This window comes from Nomascus leucogenys, chromosome 15, assembly GCF_006542625.1.
Source record: "Nomascus leucogenys isolate Asia chromosome 15, Asia_NLE_v1, whole genome shotgun sequence".
In the NCBI taxonomy this organism is placed as follows: Eukaryota; Metazoa; Chordata; class Mammalia; order Primates; family Hylobatidae; genus Nomascus; species Nomascus leucogenys.
Window position 1 is genome coordinate 92,939,416 of NC_044395.1, and position 20,156 is coordinate 92,959,571.

At 38.2% G+C, this 20,156-nt stretch overlaps 1 protein-coding gene and 1 pseudogene across 1 annotated transcript in view; one reads left to right on the forward strand and one right to left on the reverse strand.

Moving 5' to 3' along the window:
• Positions 1-20,156, reverse strand: part of CCDC73 (coiled-coil domain containing 73) — a 148,449-nt gene that overhangs the window by 39,184 nt on the left and 89,109 nt on the right. The window contains exons 9-11 of the mRNA XM_030828735.1: positions 10,111-10,239; positions 9,254-9,313; positions 8,391-8,495 (exon numbers count right to left, since the gene is read on the reverse strand). Coding sequence (XP_030684595.1) covers positions 8,391-8,495; positions 9,254-9,313; positions 10,111-10,239 — 294 coding nt within the window. The remainder of the gene's footprint in view (positions 1-8,390; positions 8,496-9,253; positions 9,314-10,110; positions 10,240-20,156) is intronic.
• LOC115830590 lies at positions 4,060-4,185 on the forward strand (annotated as a pseudogene).

The window sequence follows — 20,156 nt, forward strand, 5'->3', positions numbered from 1 at the left end:
ATCACGGAACAACACTGTATGTAGCCTTTTGAGTCTGGCTTCATTTACTTAGCAAAATGCATTTGAGATTCATCCAGTTTGTTGTGTGAATCGGTAGTTGGTTCTCTTTTACTGCTGAGTAATCTGTTGTATGGATGCAGTAGTTTGTTTATACATTGACCTCTGGGTTGAACATTTGTGCTGTTTCTAGTTTTTAATGAGTATTAATAAAGCCACTGTAAATATTATAAAAAAAAAACTAACACACAAACACACACGTTAGCCTAGGCCTACACAGAGTCAGGATTATCAATATTATGTCTTCCGCCTCCACATATTTTCCCTCTAGAAAGTCTTCAGGGGCAGTAATACTCATAGAACTTTCATCTCCTATCATAATACTCCCTTTTCTGGAATACTTCCTGAAGGACCTGCCTGAGGCTGTTTCACAGTTAACTTTTTTTTTTTTTTTTTTTTTTTTTTTTTTTTTTGAGATGAAGTCTTGCTCTGTTGCCCAGGCTGGCCTGCAATGGCGCGATCTCGGCTCACTGCAACCTCCATCTCCCAGGTTCAAGCGATTCTCCTGCCTCAGCCCCCTAAGTAGCTGGGATTACAGGTGTATACCACCACACTGGCTAATTTTTGTATTTTTAGTAGAGACAGGGTTTCACCATGTTGGTCAGGCTGGTTTCGAACTCCAGACCTCGTGATCCGCCCGCCTTGGCCTCCCAAAGTGCTGGGATTACAGGCATGAGCCACCACACTTGGCCAACTTTTTTTTTTTTAATAAATAGAAGAAGTCAACTAAAATAATGATAAGTAGTATAGTGTAATAAATACATAAACTGGTAACATAGTCATTATTATCATTATCAAGTATTATGTACTATACATAATTGTATGTACTACACTTTTATATGACAGTGCAGCAGGTTTGTTTATACCGGCATTACCAACAAACATGTGAGTAATGTGTTGTGCTATGACAATATGATGGCTATGATACTAGCAGATGATAGGAATTTTTACCTCCATTATAATCCTATGGGGCCACCATCTTACACGTGGTCTGTCATTGACAAAACATTGTTATGTGGTGCATAACTATAAAACAGAGTAGTTTCTAAATATTTATAGTGTGTATAATAGATGCTTAGTACTTTAACATTCTTACAAATTTTTTTATTGATAATATATTGTATTTTAGAAGATAAACAAATAAAACTTTAGAGAAGATATGGGAGAATAAACCACAAGTCTGTATCCTAGTAATAATAAATGACCAAGAACATCATGCTCTTAAAACAGTGCACTAGCAATATCAATCGTTTCTTGTCTGCACCCAATAACTCTATCTAAAAGAAACTGCCTACTTCAGGTATTCTCTCGATTTCAGTTTTTTGGAGACATCCATCCTTCCATTACAATTTTGACCTACTTCTCTCTGTCAGCCGTACAAATTAGGTTATCTCTGAGGATACCCTTTTTCAGTTCTGTCATGAGTCTCCTGTTTCCCAGATCCCATAGTTTCCTGTCTTGGTTTACTCCCTTGTCTTGGTAGAGCAAACATTCTATTACTTCTTGATAAAGGAGGCATAGGGTGGTAAATTTTTTGAGACCCTATATGTCTGAAGATGTCTTGATTCTACCAATACTTGGCAATTTGTTTGGCTAAATACAATACAACTCTGCTTCGGAAATCAATTTTTTCCCAACATCTGAAGGCATGGTTCTATTGTCTTCTACGTTCCGGTGTTGCCACTGAGAAGTCTGAAACCTTGTGTTACCACTCTCATTCTTAATCCCTGTATATGACCTACTTTCTTGTACAATTTTAGAATCTTTTCTTTATGTGTTGTACAAAATTTCATGATATGCATTGGTATTGGGCAAGACAAACTTACATCTGTCAGGCCTAGATGACTTTTTTCTATTAATTCTTTGGTCATTTCCTCTCCCTCTATTTTCTCTCTTCTATCTGTGACACTCACCAGACAACTTGAACTGACCCCCCAATTTCCTTTCCTGTTTTCCATCTTTTTGTCTTTTGGTTCTACTTTTTAGAAGACAGTATTATCTTCCAACCTTTCCTTTGCACTTTTTATGTCTGCTAATATATTTATCTGAAGGGCTCTCTTTTATTCTCTGAGTTTCTTTATGAACTCAAAATTCTTGTTTTGTAGATTAACATATTCCCTTTAACTAAATATACTTTCTTAGTTTCTACAAGGTTTTTTCATTATCCTATTTGTTTTGTCTGTTTTTCATATTGGAGGCTGTATTAGGTTGTTCTTGCATTGCTAAAGAAATACCTGAGACTGGGTAATTTATAAGAAAAGAAGTTTAACTGGCCCATGGTTCTGCAGGCTGTACAGGAAGCATAGCACTGGCATCTGCTTCTGGCAAGGCCTAAGGAAGCTTTTACTCGTGGTGGAAGGTGAAGTGGGAGCTTGCACATCACATGGTGAAAGCAGGGGCAAGAGCAAGGCAGGCAGGTGCCACACACTTTTAAACAACCAGATCTCGTGAAAACGAGATCATTCACTATCCTCATTCACTATCTTGAGGACAGCACCAAGCCATGAGGAATCCACCCCCATGACGCACACACCTCCCACCAGGAGCCACCTCCAACATTAGGGATTACATCTCAACATGAGATTTGGGTGGATAAATATCTAAACCATATCAGAGGCTTTCTTCAAATGTCCAGTAATCATTAACTACCTATTCATATTTAAAAATGAGGTATTAAAATGCCGGCTGAAAGTTTTGTCAAATGGTAGGTTTCACTGTGGATTGACCTGGCTGAGCTATTTCACTGGGAAAGCTTAACTGTAGCAGCTATAGTCTTTTCTCTCAGGCAGGTTAGCTTCCTCTGAAAAGAATCTTCCATATTTCTGCCGGAGAATTAGGCTAGCTGCCCTCTAAATGAGGATACTGGGCTGGAAGGTCTCACTATTTAGAATTCAGACTTCCAACCTCTTGTCAATATCATACTCGTAGTAGTAAACTGATAAACTAGCTCTCAAAAAAAAAAAAGCCTGATTTGAGGCATTTGCCATTTTCATTCATGTTAAATATTCACATCATAGTTAATTTCAAACTACCATTGGTTTAACAACCAGTTCACAAAATTCCTTAATATCTAACAACCAGCTCCCACTGGCAAAAGCTGGCTCCAGCAAACCACTAGATCCCCTTCCCCCCAAACCTCAGCTGTTCCTCAGATTCTCCAACAGAAACCTCCAATCTTCTGCAAAGTAGGAGAGGAGCACTGTCTACTTGGGCAGGGTGGGAAAATATGGGATTGCATGGCTTCTTATATAGATTTAGTTTCTGGCTTCAGCTGCATACTGTACTTCTAGAGGCACATGATACTTGCAAATCCTGACCATTTCTGCATCTTTGATTTCGTTTCTACTTCTTCTCTTGTGCTAAGTAAATTACCATTGTCCATCTGGTTCCCACTTTTTAGTAATATTACTGTTTCCTCCCCATTTCCTTGTCCTTGTGGATGTATTAGTGTCATTTTATTGCAGTTTCAAAAATATGTAACGTGGGGTTAAACATGCTTAACTAGAAGTCCTGACCAGGCAATATCTAAACTTGGAAAGACTATGAGTTTATTCATGTTCATCTTTCAGTCATTAAGAAAATTTAATGAGCTCCTACGATGTGCCAGACACTGTTTTAGGTTTTTATGCTACATCAGTGGAAATGTTGCTGTCCTTATGGAGTTTATATTCTTTTTTTTTTTTTTTTTTTTTTTTTTGAGACGGAGTTTCACTCTTGTTGCCCAGGCTGCAGTGCAATGGTGCAATCTCGGCTCATTGCAACCTCTGCCTCCCAGGTTCAAGCAATTCCCCTGCCTCAGGCTCCCGAGTAGCTGGGATTACAGGCATGTGCCATGATGCCCATCTAATTTTGTATTTTGAGTAGAGACGGGGTTTCACCATGTTGGTCAGGCTGGTCTCGAATTCCTGACCTCAGGTGATCCACCCACCTCAGCCTCCCAAAGTGCTGGGATCACAGGCGTGAGCCACTGTGCCGGGCCATGGAGTTTATATTCTATCAGGGATTGTTTCTTGGCCTTTTGGCTAAGATTAAGTATAGTATATTCTATTAGGAAATTATTTGGGGTATTTTTGCATCTGGATAACAGAGACAGCTGATCTAGCAATTTTGTTAGACCGGCTACACTAAGACCACAACTCTTAACTTGCCCCTTCATGAGCTCTAAGTCTGGTACTTATGTACCATTGAATTCTACAGAGCCTACGGTAGTCATAAATATGTAGTTATGTGTTTCTCTTAGTTAATGGTGACTGTAAATATAATTCGAGGATCTTTTGACTATGACTACCAATAACTTAGATAATCCAAATGCCTCTCTCTTTTGAAAACCATCTCTGAAAAAAATTGACATTGTGAAAATTCAAAATGAAGCCATTTGCTAATGCTTTAATCTTCCAAAAACTAACTAAATGATCCTAGTTAATACTATGAAAAAATACTATGAAAAAAACTAAGTATATTATTCTTGTTAATACTATGACTACAGGAACATAACTATGCTTATAACTGGACTAAACAATAATTAAATCACAATAGAAAATATTTCCTATCATGAGAATTTAGCTTTCTATGCTCTAAATTTTACTACTAGAAAAGTAAGACAGATGACAGCATGATTGCAGAGCACTGAAAAACAGTTGGCCATTATCAAGAGTTATGATCCCTTTTAGTACAGGTAGAATGAGAATGCTCCTCAAGAAAACACTTGCGATATCTATGCAACATAATCCTCAGCAACGGTTCAACATTAATATTTTGTTATGCTATATTTCAGTGGTTCTCAGATACCAGTCTGCAGACCAGACAAGTACTGATCCATGACAAAACATTCACTAGTCCAAGGCAAAAAATGTCAATATAAGGTCATCAAATGTCTTTTCTTATAAAGGACCATCCTTTATCCTGAGATTATGTCCTTAATAAATGTTTGATGTTAAAATGTTCTCTTTCATAAAATGATAGTAATGATAGATTGTATTGTTTGCATTTTTAATATCTTTACTTGTCAAAATAAAAAGCTGACAATTCTGTTTTTGACAATACTTTAAAATTTTAGCTTATAAAATCTAGCTTCTCTATGTACTATCAAGGTTCAGGTAATACTTGTGGCAGTTAAAGAGAAAGGCATTTGAGAGAAAAAGAGAGAGGCATTTGATTATCTAATGATTGGTAGTCACAGTCAAAATATCCTGGAATTATATTTATAGTCACCATTAACTCGGAGAAACACGTAACTGTATATAGACTCTGTAGAATTCAGCAGTATGTAAGTACTGGACTTAGAGCTCATGAAGGGGCAAGTTAAGAGTTATGATCTTAGTATAATTGATGTAATAAAATTGCTAGATAAGCTGTCATAGATTTAGGAAAAGTATCTTAACAGTATGTTATAGAAATAGTGCTGGATTAGAATCACAACAGATTTCATCCTGATTTTGTCACTAATTTTGAGGCTTTGAACCACACTGCCTACATTTCCTGGGTCTCTCTTTTCATTAAGCAAAATGGTTGGATTAGATGATCTTTAATATTGTGTTTGGCCTAAAAATCTATGTTTTAGCTCATTTATTTGGATTAGAAGATGCTCTTGGTAACAGCTATGCATAAAGAACCTAGTTAAATTATATCACATGTTGCTTGGGAGAAGGTTCAGCATATTAGAGAAATAATTCCAGTTATCTAACTATAGAGTAGGCAGGGGAGATGGGAGGTGAGTACTTGCTAATAGCTGGACTTCAAGAGAAACTTTTTTTGCTAGTCTTATATTGGAATAGGTGAAGGGATTAAAGGAAGGGAGAGGTCTGACGCTAGAATACCACCTCTCCCTCCCTCTTCTATAGTATTTGGGACACGTAAGAGAAATAAGGAAGGCAAAACTTTCATTACATGATAAGCCATAGAACCTCAATGGTGAGGAGATGTTAATAAATGTTGCATTGCTCAGGTTCAATTTGGTTCCATTCAATGATAGACTCTGCATAATTTGTTGGGCCTGGTACAAAATGAAAAACACAGGGAAAAAAGTGCTACTAAAGGTACTAAAATATACAACTTTTTCCTTTCTTTGCAGCCCCTCCCTCTCTTTCAATTTGTCATGGTGCTTTTTATTTTCTATTTAATATCATGATCCCCTAGGCTTGGGGATACTCACCAGGCAAATGCAGACCCTCATAAGGTGCCTAAGGGCCTCATCACACAACTCAGCATGAGTGAGAGCCACCAGCTACCAGGTTCCCTGTCCTGCCAGCTGCTAGACCCATCTACTATGTCCTGGACATGGGTGGGGAAGAAAATCTTCCCTTCCAATGGGGCCTTCACCCCAACCCATGGCAAATGGGTGACTCTCAAGGGACTGCAACTGCCAGGAGGTATGCACTCAGTACCTGGGCTGGGGATTCATCCTCCCTGCAGACCCCCACCAAGTCACCTGCCTAACACTTTAAGGCACTACCAACCTGCAACAAAGACAACTGTTGTTATGTCTCAAGCCAAAATACTGTGGGGTACATGCACCCAACCTAGGCCCTCCCTGCCTGCACCTACACCCAACCAAAGAGTAAAGGTCAACAGTAGAACACAGACCTTTCCCCACAAATGTGACCCAGTCAAACTGCACCAGTGGCAGGATGGGAACGAGCAGTAGGAGGCAAAGCAGGACGTAGATCCCCAGAGGGTGGAAGAGCCAGCAGCCAAGAACCACTCCTGGGAGGTAGTGGAAGTACCTGAGCTGAGGATCCAAGCCCCTAGCACATGCTCCATTACCATTAGACTTCATTTACAAAATGTAAATTCAAAATAAAATCTTCAAGACAGTGACCATGAAACATTAAACCTGAAGCAGAAGGCCATTCTGAGTGTGGGTCCGTATGATGCCAGTGCAGTGGTCACATACTCATGAATCTGGCCCTGGCCTTGACTGATGGTAGTTTTTATGTGGGAGGTAATTGTAGTTTTCTTGGGAAATGTTAAGCTTTACCCTGAACTCCTTCAGAAGGATAGAAGTATCTTCTACTGGCCACCCCAGTGGAACATATCCCCAACCCTTTTTCTGAATTGGACATCCCATCACTTGGCCCAGTGGCATACAGGGCAGTTCCTGCTCCTCCACTAATCTCCATGGTTCCTTCATGTGAAGCCAAAGAACCATAAGGTTTTTTAAGAATAATACACTTCAAGCTCCATTAGCACAGATTACTCTAAAAACTTCCTTTTTTGAAATTTGTAGACCAAAACTGGGCATCAGTTGATATGTTCTTAGTAAACTTCCAAACTTCAAGAAACATAGGCTAGCTGGCTGTGGTAGTGGGCACCTGTAATCCCAGCTACTCGGGAGGCTGAGGCAGGAGAATCGCTTGAACCCAGGAGGTGGAGGTTGCAGTGAGCCAAGATCATGCCACTACACTCCAGCCCGGGTGACAGAGCAAGACTCCATCTCAAACAAAAAAAAGAAAGAAAGAAAACAAAACAAAACAAAAGAAATACGTGCGACAGAGCAAGACTCCATCTCAAACAAAAAAAAGAAAGAAAGAAAACAAAACAAAACAAAACAAAAGAAATACGTGCCAACCGCTTCCACATGAACTTATCACATTTTACTTTACTGGTAACCCTAGAGTGGACCTTCACCTTTCTACAGCATTTCAAGCATCTAGCCAGGGAACAAAAGGCAGTCTCCCCTTCTTGTATCTCAATCCCTACAAGAGATTTTCTTGTACATTTCTTCACTCAGCTTTATAAGGGGAAATGCACCTGCCTCTGCTAGGGATGTAAGAGAAAAAGCCTCTTTTTGAACCCTGCACTCCCAAATTATCAATGGCCAACAATGTCCTCTCTTTCCCAGTCCTTTCCTTATATATACTGGAAAGAGGATGATGAGGTGTTCGTTGTGGTAACAGCACCAATTTTATCATATTCCTGTGAAGAGAGATCTACCCCAAACTTCTGAGAGCTGGCTGAATGCTCTCTTAAACTGCAGTTGACACTTTCACTTTTTATTTTCAGTGTTGCATTGTGACCCCAATTCTAAGACAAAAAAAAATCCTATTCATTCTGTTATAACAGAGTGGATTTTTCATTTTGTAAAATTAAGTCAGATACTTGATAAAATTTAACATTTCACTAGTGACATAAATGTTGAATAATATATGCTCATTACTTTAGACACTGAAAACAAGTTGATGAAGAAAGTCAATATCTTACCCCTAGAATTCAAAATAATCTCAATAAAACTGGACAGAAGAATAAACTAAACAGGAAGTTAATTAGATGAAAATATACTAAAACACGATAGATAGATAGATAGATAGATAGATAGATAGATAGATAGATAGAACCTGATTATTTTCTTTTAGCACCTTCAATTCTGCCTCCATTTCAGTATTAGCTTGAATTTGTTGCCGAAGTAACTGCTGCATATGTTGGAAAGAAATGATGATATCCTTTGAAAATACACAAATATAATATATCAATTTAAAAGTTTTAAGATAGGTATGTTTCTAAGATCATTCTTCACATACATTTTCTAGTTTCCTAACTCATTGTATTTATAGTTTAATTTCAATACTTTATATTAAACTAATGGCACATCTAATGGTATCTAAAATAATTTCTATTATATTATTTCCAAGAGTCCCTCAAATAATTAACAAAGTTTTTTGGAATAAACTGTGGATTCTAAGACACGTGAAGAATTCAAAACTAAAATAAAGATTTTTTGGCTCGCCACCCCCCAACAGTAAATACATCACTACTGAAATGTCATATGAGGTATAATATTATAAAATGTCATAATGGGCTAGGATGTCATGGCATACATTGAGAGTCAAATGGAGGAAAAGCAGAAAAGAAAAAAGAAACAGGAGGAATATTCTTTCACACATCTTTTAAAAAATGGAATAATTATAAGCATCAAATAGACTCAAATGAGAGTATAATGTCCTGAAAAAGTATGCACTACACATAAATAAACTTCAATAATTATTTGTTAGGGTATCACTGGTCTTATCTATCAAGGAAAAAATCTAAGGTATTTTTTAATGAAAGTATATTGAGACTGATTTTAAAAAGTATACACATGTACATTTAATACACATTAACTGAGTGCCTACTATGTGCTATGCATGATTCCACTTATTTTTTACATTTTATCTGATTTTTAGAATATTTACTGGCTTCCAAATATCTTATGATTGCTTACCTGTTTTTCTTCTTGAATACGGGTAATCTCTTCATTAATCTTCTCATTTAATTCCAATTCCTTTAAAATTTGAATAGTTTTAAAGTTATGATATAAAATTCAGCAAATTCTACATTCAATTCAGTACTAAACAAATTTTGGAGTGTTATGACCTATTACTACCCACAGAGTACCCACATTTGGTTTTTTGTTTGTTTGTTTTGAGACTGTGTCGCACTCTATCACCCAGTCTGGAGTGCAGTGGTGCGATCTTGGCTCACTGCAACCTCCACCTCTTGGGTTCAAGTGGATTCCATGCCTCATCCTCCCAAGTAGCTGGGATTACAGATGCCCACCACTATGCACAGCTAATTTTTGTATTTTTAGTGGAGACGGGGTTTCATCATGTTGGCCAAGCTGGTCTCAAACTCCTGACCTCAAGTGATCCACCCACCTCAGCCTCCTAAAGTGCTGGGATTACAGGTGTAAGCCACTGCACCCGGCCCAAAGTACCCACATTTGTTTGTGGTTTAAACAGTGACTTCAGTGAACTGAAGAAGATACTATATACCAACATAGGTTGGTGCAAAATTGTAAATGTTAAAAACTATAAAATTTCTCATCTCCAAAGCTGTCCTGGAGATACCATTGTACCACAAGATTACTCAAAACGTATTCAAGTAGAAATAAAATAGTTCTAGCCAAATCTTATTGTCCTAAAGTCTACGGCAAAAATTAATAAAAAAACAGATTCATATTACCTTTAACTATACATATTGACTTTGCAAAGACGGAATATTTTTGTGTTACAATCCTGAAATTCTCATAAGTTTTATTGAAAATATTAATGTTATAAACAAATACATTTAATAAAATACCATGTTGAGTCTTTCTTGAAGTTCTTGAAATTTTTGTTCTTTAATTGTTAGATTGATGTTTTCTTCTCCCATCTTATATTGACATATGACTTTGGACTTTATTAAGTCTGAGGCTGCTTTTTTTAGCTCCTTAATAAGAAACATATCAAACAGAAAATTCAGTACACATATTTCACTAAAACAAGGTACTTTCCTGACACTTTCAAAGTTCATCCTTAAGCCTATAATTATAATTTGTTATATTTCATATATCAAGATAATACTACTGGTCCATTAAAGTGTATTTTCCCTAGTTCCCTTGCAAGATTAGCCAAGGTGGGAACATAATCTTCGGTTGTGGATCAGGCAAAGTTAATCAATCATGAAGAGATTGACTGCATGACTTTGAATCTTAAAAGGAGTGTACTAACAAAATCAATTAACTAACCAGAAGTACAGTGTTTCCATTATTTATTAAACAAACATCTTCTGAGATAAAAAGATAACAAGGAAATCTAAATTCCCAAATTTATTAGCCTCTAATAGGAAAAATTATGTAAGAAATAATTACAATACAATGTAATGAGTGCTATATTAGAAAAATGTATAAAAAACATAAACTGAGTATATCAACAAGGTATTACATGCAAAGGTGCTATTTGAACTGAATCTTTAAAGATAAATTTGCAAAGAAGACAACAAAGGGGTAGGCATTCCAGGCAAAATGTTCTACACGCACAAAGCCACAGAAACATGAAAAAGCATGATATTTTTCAGGGGAACAGAACTAATAAGATATGACCGGAGCTAATGTGTTATTTCAGGGGACAGAGTAGAATATTGGTAGTTGTGGCTAGAAATTTGGCAGGACTCAAATATTGAGAAGGACTTGTATGTTACGCTAAAGAGTTTGAACGTTATACTATAAAAAAATGGGGAATTAACCACTGAAGGATTCTGAGTAGAAGAATGACATAACAAAATCTGCATTTTAGAAAAATAACTCTGGCAGTGTTGTGGAGGGTGGAACTGAAGGATGTAAAAGCGGTGTTCATTTATGAAATTACATGTTCATTGAGTTTAGCAGACACCAAACACATTAAAATCTTGAAATACCAACTTTTGAATTGGTGTGCAATTGATTGTGCTGTTCTTCTGTGTATATTGACTATATTAAATACTCAAGAATCTGATTTTCAGTCTCAGCTACACAGTAACTGAACTCCCTTATAAAGTTAGTACCTGGCATCTTTGCTTCTCTGGTAGGCATTGGGCAGTTTTTCTTTTCTTTTTTTTTTTGAGACGGAGTCTTGCCCAGACTGGAGTGCAGTGCCACTAAGCTCCGCCTCCTGGGTTCGTGCCATTCTTCTGCCTCAGCCTCCCGAGTAGCTGGGACTACAGGCGCCCACCACAACGCCAGGCTCATTTTTTTTGTATTTTTAGTAGAGACAGGGTTTCACCACGTTAGCCAGGATGGTCTCAATCTCCTGACCTTGTGATCCACCCACCTCGGCCTCCCAAAGTGCTGGGATTACAGGCGTGAGCCACCACGCCTGGCCGGTTTTTCTACATTATAAGAGCTGACTGCCTACCAGAGAAGCAAAGATGCCAGGTACCAGCTTTATAAGCATGAGGCTAGGCTCTGCTAATCTGATGCACCTGTCTTGGATATTGGATTAGTTATCACAAAAAAACAAGGACTACTGCAAATCCATCTGTTGGTAGATAGTCAGGGAAATGTAGTAACTTCAAGCTTCTATGGGTGAGTGATACTGCAGCAGCAGCAGCAGCAGCAGCAGCAGCATCCACTATGGTCAGCAATGATGGTATAAGCTGTGATATACAGTATTCAAGAGTGGAAGCTGGTTTTATGCTATGGTCTTGGATACTGCATAGCCTCCCTTGTTTGTAATCATTTTTCAAGTCCGAGATGACCAATGCCCTTCCAATAAATTCCTTTGCTGACTAAATCAGTGTGCAATTAAGAATCCTGACTACTTCATTTTCTTAAGAACTGGATAAACAACAAACTTTTGACTCTTTTGTAGAAGTAAGTTGATTTATTAGAGTGGTGAGATTATAGGAAATTTTTATTTTCTTCATTATGTGATTAGTATTTTCTATTTTTCCTAAAATAAAAACATTTTTGTAGTTTTAAAATCGTATTTAAGCTGTAAAAACAGGTACTATCACTTAGAGAGTTATTAGAGGATAGAAAATGGAAAATGACTCAATCCTAAGAAAAATTCATAGATTAGAGAAGCAGCCAGTATATAAGGCTGAGAAATAAAGTCAACTGAGATAGGAGGAAACCCAAAAGGAAGCTGAAAGAGGAGCAGCAGAAAACAGGGCTACTAATACCTTCAAAGTTCTACATGTTCCAGTTTTAGCCACCCAGGGAAAAACTCACCCAAGTATATCCTAACTCCAAATTCAAAATCCAGGAGAAAGGACTCATTGGTCTCAGTTCAAATACCACCTTTGGATATGTACACTGCATACAATGACTGCTAAAGCAACCACGTGAGTCAAGAGATAGGGCTCTATTCTTAGAAAAGCAGGCAGACAAATTGATGTCTGGCATAAAGAGAACAATTAGTATATATCGAAGGAATGAACGAAAGTTTGAATGAAGGGGGTAGACCTTGAGCTGGGCCTTGAAGAATGAGTAGTATAGTAGATATCCTCCATTTATCACTCCTGATTCACTTCCCACCCTTTCTCCTCACTGCTGTGTGCCCTATGTGGCTGATATCTGTGGGTATAGCAAACTCTCTGACTTCTGGCTCCTGATTGGGTTAAATCTGTGGGAGGTACTAGCAGATCAGTAGGCTAGGAAGAGAAAGAGAATGAGGTATTTTACCAGCTCCCTCCCTACTAACCACAAATTGGCAATAGCTCTATATCTTTTTTTGTTTGTTTTTTTTGTTTTTTTTGTTTTTTTGTTTTTTTTGAGACGGGGTCTTGCTCTGTCGCCCAGGCTGGAGTGCAGTGGCGCAATCTCGGCTCACTGCAAGCTCCGCCTCCCGGGTTCATGCCATTCTCCTGCCTCAGCCTCTCCGAGTAGCTGGGACTACAGGCGCCCGCCACCACGCCCGGCTAATTTTTTTGTGTTTTTAGTAGAGACGGGGTTTCACCATGGTCTCGATCTCCTGACCTTGTGATCCGCCCGCCTCGGCCTCCCAAAGTGCTGGGATTACAAGCGTGAGCCACCGCACCCGGCCAGCTCTATATCTTTATCAAAGATCACAGCTAATCCTAGTGATTTGGGAGGCTAAGGCAGGAGGATTGCTTGAAGCCAAGAGTTCAAAACTAGACTGGGCAACAAAGCAAGACCCTGTCTCTAAATAAATAAAAAAAAATGCCAGGCATGATGGTGTATGCCTCTGGTCCTAGCTACTAGCTACTCGGGAAGCTGAAGCTGGAGGATCATTTGAGCCTAGGAGTTCAAAGCTGCAGTGAGCAATAATTGTGCCACAGCGACCCCACCCCACCCCCATCTCTTAAAAATAAAAACCCACCCCCTACCCTCGTCTCTTTAAAAAAAAAGAAAGAAGAAAAGACCGCAGCTTCTGCCTTGAAGCTTTCTTCTGCAGCTATAGCTACAGCTCTTTCCAGATTCCAGCATCTGCTTCATTCCCTTATCTCTTCAGGTACAGGTGTGTTAATCATTCTACCACTACTTTTATCTGTGGGGTGCTTCACCATCCCTTGTTGTTTTCCCTTACCTCTGTCTACAACTACGTAAATAGCTTATTCATTAATCTTTTCTCAATTACCATTCCAACGTGCCACCTATTTTAGTACAAGTACATTGAGAGAAAGCATTTCAAGTATGAGAAGGGATGTGGAGGAAAACAAAACCAAAAGGCAGAAAGAACTAAGAATTATGCTAATGGCAACAAAGAATTTTGGCTAAAATAGAATGGGAGATGCTTGTTAAGAAGCAATGACAAACAATATTGAACATGTAGAATGGACCAGATCATGAAAGCTCTGGAAAGCCAATTAAAGAAGCCTGGGACTTGATTTGGTAGGCAAAGGAGACTTATTTCTCATTTCTTCTACATATACCAAGTACCTCCTGTGTGTCAGGCACATAAAAGTTAAATCAGTATCTTAGTAAACTTAGTCTGGCAAAAAGAATGAATAAAAACTTGAGAAAAGAACACTGGCTAGGAGGCTATTACATTAATCCAGGCATGAGATAATGAGTGTCTATAGTATTGAAAAATGGAGAGTAAAAAATATGAGACATTCTAAAGAAAAATATAACAGACTGAACAAAGAGAATAAAGGAAAAAGATGAGTCAAAAATGAGTCAAAGATGATTCTAGAGTGACTAAGTGAAACTGGAAGAAAGGAAAAAGGGACCATGAAATGTGAAAGGAAGAAACATAAAAATGGAAAGAAAATAGAAAGTGTGCTTCACAGATGGAAGAGACAAAAAGTATATTTAAAATTACACAAAATAAGAAACAGAAAATGTCCTGAGACAGACTCTTTCAAAAGCCAAAAAAATACAAATTATTAAGCCTGAACCATAGGTTAACTATTCTCAAAAAAGTCCTTCATTTACATTTTTTTCAAATTACAAAAGGCTGAACATGAGGAATTCCCTCAAATAAAGTTTCAATGTATCAGTGATGATTCACCTTCACAGGCAGCAAGATGGCTTCCTTTGAAAGGAGAGTTGCATGAATTTTTTTTTTTTCAGAGGTAGAGTGGATGGGAGAGGGAAGAATCCAATGTGTGACCTGTTAACCCTGAAGTTACAATAAGTCACAAAAGGAGATGATCTACAGGTGGTTGAACATATAGAACCAGAGATTAAGAGAAATGTGAGACTGAAAAACTATGTATGCCGTCATGCACATGAAGTGAATGGTTGACTTAAGAAGTCTGAGCTCACTGAAACAAATACTTTGAAAAAAGCAAAACTCTATCCCAAAACTCTACCCTAAGGATAGAGTTTTGGAAGAATGGAGGAAAAAGATAATCAGGGAGTCAGAGGAATTTATTTAGAGTAGACGACCTTGGAAAAGTTAACTATGACATAAATGTCATAAAACCAATCATTTTATGTTTTAAACATCCATAAATTCGTACAAAACATAATATTTGGTAATGAAAAAAAAGTGTCAGTAACACTTGGAATGCTTTAGCTATAAATATCAGAAAACCATAACTAAACCACAAAATAATCAGGAAATTTACTATCCTATAACAGGGACCACAAAGTTAGGCAGGCTGGTTGACCTGGATACTTGATATACTTCCATACAGACTAGTTATTTTCATGTCTCCACTTTCCATTCTTGGGCCTCTTCTTAGACTACTAACAAGAGGCCAATTCAGGTATTATATGGCAACTGTATCATTCTGGGACTCATTAAAGAGAAAGAAACGGTTTCCTTGAACTACCTCTTGCTTGCCAGAATTGGATCACATGCTAATTCGTGAACCAAACACTGCCATGAGGAATGGAGTAATATTAATTGGCTTGGAGACCGAATGAGGTGGAATGAATATTGGGGCATTATCACAATGTCAGTTACAAGAACAGTTTCAGCTAATGTTATAAAAATTACAGATTGTTTAGAATACTACTGATTACAACCATTATGCAAAACAAAGTGAGGCAAGGTGGAAAATCTTTTTTATAAGCTGCTTGACATTAATTCACCCAGTCTCTTTGGGTCAGTTCGCTCTCCAAAAAAAAAAAGGTTGGATCCAGTTAACCACTTTCAAATCATGCCCTGAGAAGTTTTAGCAGATCCATGGTACCCCTCCAGGGCTGCTAACAGAGAAGAGAAGCCAACAGGTATAGCTCCAGGATTCTTCCAACCCTTCCTTCAACCACAAAGGCTCTACCTCTATTTGCTATTGCTATTTGCTATTGCTCTATTGAGATTCTACATCTTTTCAAAGTGCTTTTTCATACATTTTATAATTTTGTATTTATTATACATATATAAAACAGGAAAGGCAGATATTATTGTATTTATATTACAAATGAGAATACCGGTTGGGTGTGATGGCTCATACCTGTAATCCCAGCACTTTGAGAGGCTGAGGCAGGAGGACTACTTGAGCCTAGGAATTTAAGACCAGCCTGGGCAACATAGTGAGACCCCATCTCTAAGAAAAAACAAAAATTAGTCGGGCATAGTGGCATGCCTCTGGTCACAGCTACTCAGGAGGCTGAGGTAGGAAGACTGCTTGAGCCCAGGTGTTCACCAGCACTGCAGTGAGTTGTGGTATCGCACCACTGCACTCTGGCCTGGGCAACAGAGTGAGACCCCAACTCAAAAAAAGAGAGAGAATACAAAGGGGGTAAAGAAGAAAAGCAACACCAGTATGGTTTGGGTCATGTACCTCCTCGGGATGGTTACGGTTGAAAGGTTTAAGTTTTAAAGAAAAGGTAAAGTAATGAGTTAATATAAACAGAAGAAAAAGAAACATCATGCAGGGAATTCCACGTAAGCGGGAACAGTCTAATGGACTGGGTGAAGGTCTAGAGGTAATACATTTGGGCATGTCATGATAAAGATGATAGAAAAGGATCCTCTCGTTGGAGAAAGGGGAAGGCTGAATGCAAAAGCCCAAAAGAAGCAGAATATCGAATACCTTCAAGGTGGTGACATGCTAGTCTGCAGTTCTGCAGACAGAAGGAATATAAGGAACTGGTAGTTTAGGAGCATGAATTGTCAACAATGTCCCCTTTTTTTTTTAAGCTTTTAATTTTTATTCATCTCTTCGTCAATTGGAGTGAATCGACAATTTTTTTTATTATACTTTAAGTTCTATGGTACATGTGGACAACGTGCAGGTTTGTTACATATTCATACATGTGCCATGGTGGTTTCCCACACCCATTAACTCGTCATTTACATTAGGTATATCTCCTAATGCTATCCCTCCCCCCTGCCCCCACCCCACGACAGACCCTGGTGTATGATGTTCCCCTTCCTGTGTCCAAGTATTTTCATTGTTCAATTCCTACCAGTGAGTGAGAACATGAAGTGTTTGGTTTTTTGTCCTTGCGATAGTTTGCTGAGAATGATGGTTTCCAGCTTCATCCGTGTCCCTACAAAGGACATGAACTCATCCTTTTTTATGGCTGCATAGTATTCCATGGTGTATATGTGCCACATTTTCTTAATCCAGTCTATCATTGATGGACATTTAGGTTGTTTTCAAGTCTCTGCTATTGTGAAAAGTACTGCAATAAACATACGTGTGCATGTGTCTTTATAGCAACATGATTTATAATCCTTTGGGTATATACCCAGTAATGGGATGGCTGGGTCAAATGGTATTTCTAGTTCCTGATCCTTAAGGAATCGCCACACTGTCTTCCACAATGGTTGAACTAGTTTACAGTCTCACCAACAGTGTAAAAGTGTTCCTATTTCTCCACATCCTCTCCAGCACCTGTTGTTTCCTGACTTTTTAATGATCGCCATTCTAACTGGTGTAAGATGGTACCTCATTGTGGTTTTGATTTGCATTTCTCTGATGGCCAGTGATGATGAGCATTTTTTCATGTGTCTGTTGGCTGCATAAATGTCTTCTTTTGAGAAGTGTCTGCTCATCTACTTCGCCTACTTTGTGATAGGGCTGTTTTTTTCTTGTAAATTTGTTTGAGTTCTTTGTAGATTCTGGATATTAGCCCTTTGTCAGATGAGTAGATTGCAAAAATGTTTTCCCATTCTGTAGGTTGCCTGTTCACTCTGATGGTAGTTTCTTTTGCTGTGCAGAAGCTCTTTAGTTTAATTATATCCCATTTGTCAATCTTGACTTTTGTTGCCATTGTTTTTGGTGTTTTAGACATGAAGTCCTTGCCCATGCCTATGTCCTGAATGGTACTGCCTAGGTTTTTTTCTGGGGTTTTTATGGTGTTAGGTCTAACATTTAAGTCTTTAATCTATCCTGAATTAATTTTTGTATAAGATGTAAGGAAGGGATCCAGTTCCAGCTTTCTACATATGGCTAGCCAGTTTTCCCAGCACCATTTATTAAATAGGGAATCCTTTCCCCACTTCTTGTTTTTGTCAGGCTTGTCAAAGATCAGATGGTTCTAGATGTGTAGTATTATTTCTGAGGGCTCTGTTCTGTTCCATTGGTCTATATCTCTGTTTTGGTACCAGTACCATGCTGTTTTGGTTACTGTAGCCTTGTAGCATAGTTTGAAGTCAGGTAGCGTGATGTCTCCAGCTTTGTTCTTTTGGCTTAGGATTGACTTGGCAATGTGGGCTCTTTTTTGGTTCCATATGAACTTTAAAATAGTTTTTTCCAATTCTGTGAAGAAAATCATTGGTAGCTTGATGGGGATGGCATTGAATCTATAAATTATCTTGGGCAGTATGGCCATTTTCACGATATTGATTCTTCCTATCCATGAACATGGATGTTCTTCCATTTGTTTGTGTCCTCTTTTATTTCACTGAGCAGTGGTTTGTAGTTCTCCTTGAAGAGGTCCTTCACATCCCTTGTAAGTTGGATTCCTAGGTATTTTATTCTCTTTGAAGCAATTGTGAATGGGAGTTCACTCATGATTTGGCTGTTTGTCTGTTATTGGTGTATAAGAAGGCTTGTGATTTTTGCACATTGATTTTGTATCCTGAGACTTTGCTGAAGTTGCTTATCAGCTTAAGGAGATTTTGGGCTGAGACGATGGGGTTTTCTAAATATACAATCATGTCATCTGCAAACAGGGACAATTTCACTTCCTCTTTCCCTAGTTGAATACCCTTTATTTCTTTCTCTTGCCTGATTGCCCTGGCCAGAACTTCCAACACTATGTTGAATAGGAGTGGTGAGAGAGGGCATCCCTGTCTTGTGCCAGTTGTCAAAGGGAATGCTTCCAGTCTTTGCCCATTCAGTATGATATTGGCTGTGGGTTTGTCATAAATAGCTCTTATTATTTTGAGATATGTCCCATCAATACCGAATTTATTGAGAGTTTTTAGCATGAAGGGCTATTGAATTTTGTCAAAGGCCTTTTCTGCATCTATTGAGATAATCATGTGGTTTATGTCATTGGTTCTGTTTATATGCTAGATCACATTTATTGATTTGCATATGTTGAACCAACCTTGCATCCCAGGGATGAAGCCCACTTGATCATGGTGGATAAGCTTTTTGATGTGCTGCTGGATTCGGTTTGCCAGTATTTTATTGAGGATTTTTGCATCAATGTTCATCAGGGATATTGGTCTAAAATTCTTTTTTTGTTGTGTCTCTGCCAGGCTTTGGTATCAGGATGATACTGGCCTCATAAAATGAGTTAGGGAGGATTCCCTCTTTTTCTATTGATTGGAATAGTTTCAGAAGGAATGGTACCAGCTCCTCCTTGTACCTCTGGTAGAATTCGGCTGTGAATCTGTCTGGTCCTGGACTTTTTTTGGTTGGTAGACTATTAATTACTACCTCAATTTCAGAGCCTGTTATTGGTCTCTTCAGGGATTCGACTTCTTCCTTGTTTAGTCTTGGGAGGGTGTATGTGTCCAGGAATTTATCCATTTCTTCTAGATTGTCTAGTTTATTTGCACAGAGGTGTTTATAGTATTCTCTGATGGTAGTTTGTATTTCTGTGGGATCGGTGGTGATATCCCCTTTATCATTTTTTATTGCGTCTATATGATTCTTCTTTTCTTCTTTATTAGTCTTGCTAGCAGTTTATCAATTTTGTTGATCTTTTCAAAAAATCAGCTGCTAGATTCATTGATTTTTTTGAAGGGTTTTTTGTGTCTCTGTCTACTTCAGTTCTGCTCCGATCTTAGTTATTTCTTGCCTTCTGCTACCTTTTGAATGTGTTTGCTCTTGCTTGTGATGTTAGGGTGTCAATTTTAGATCTTTCCTGCTTTCTGTTGTGGGCATTTACTGCTATAAATTTCCCTCTACACATTGCTTTAAATGTGTCCCAGAGATCCTGGTATACTGTGTCTTTGTTCTCATTGGTTTCAAAGAACATCTTTATTTCTGCCTTCATTTCATTATGTACCCAGTAGTCATTCAGGAGCAGGTTGTTCAGTTTCCATGTAGTTGAGTGGTTTTGAGTG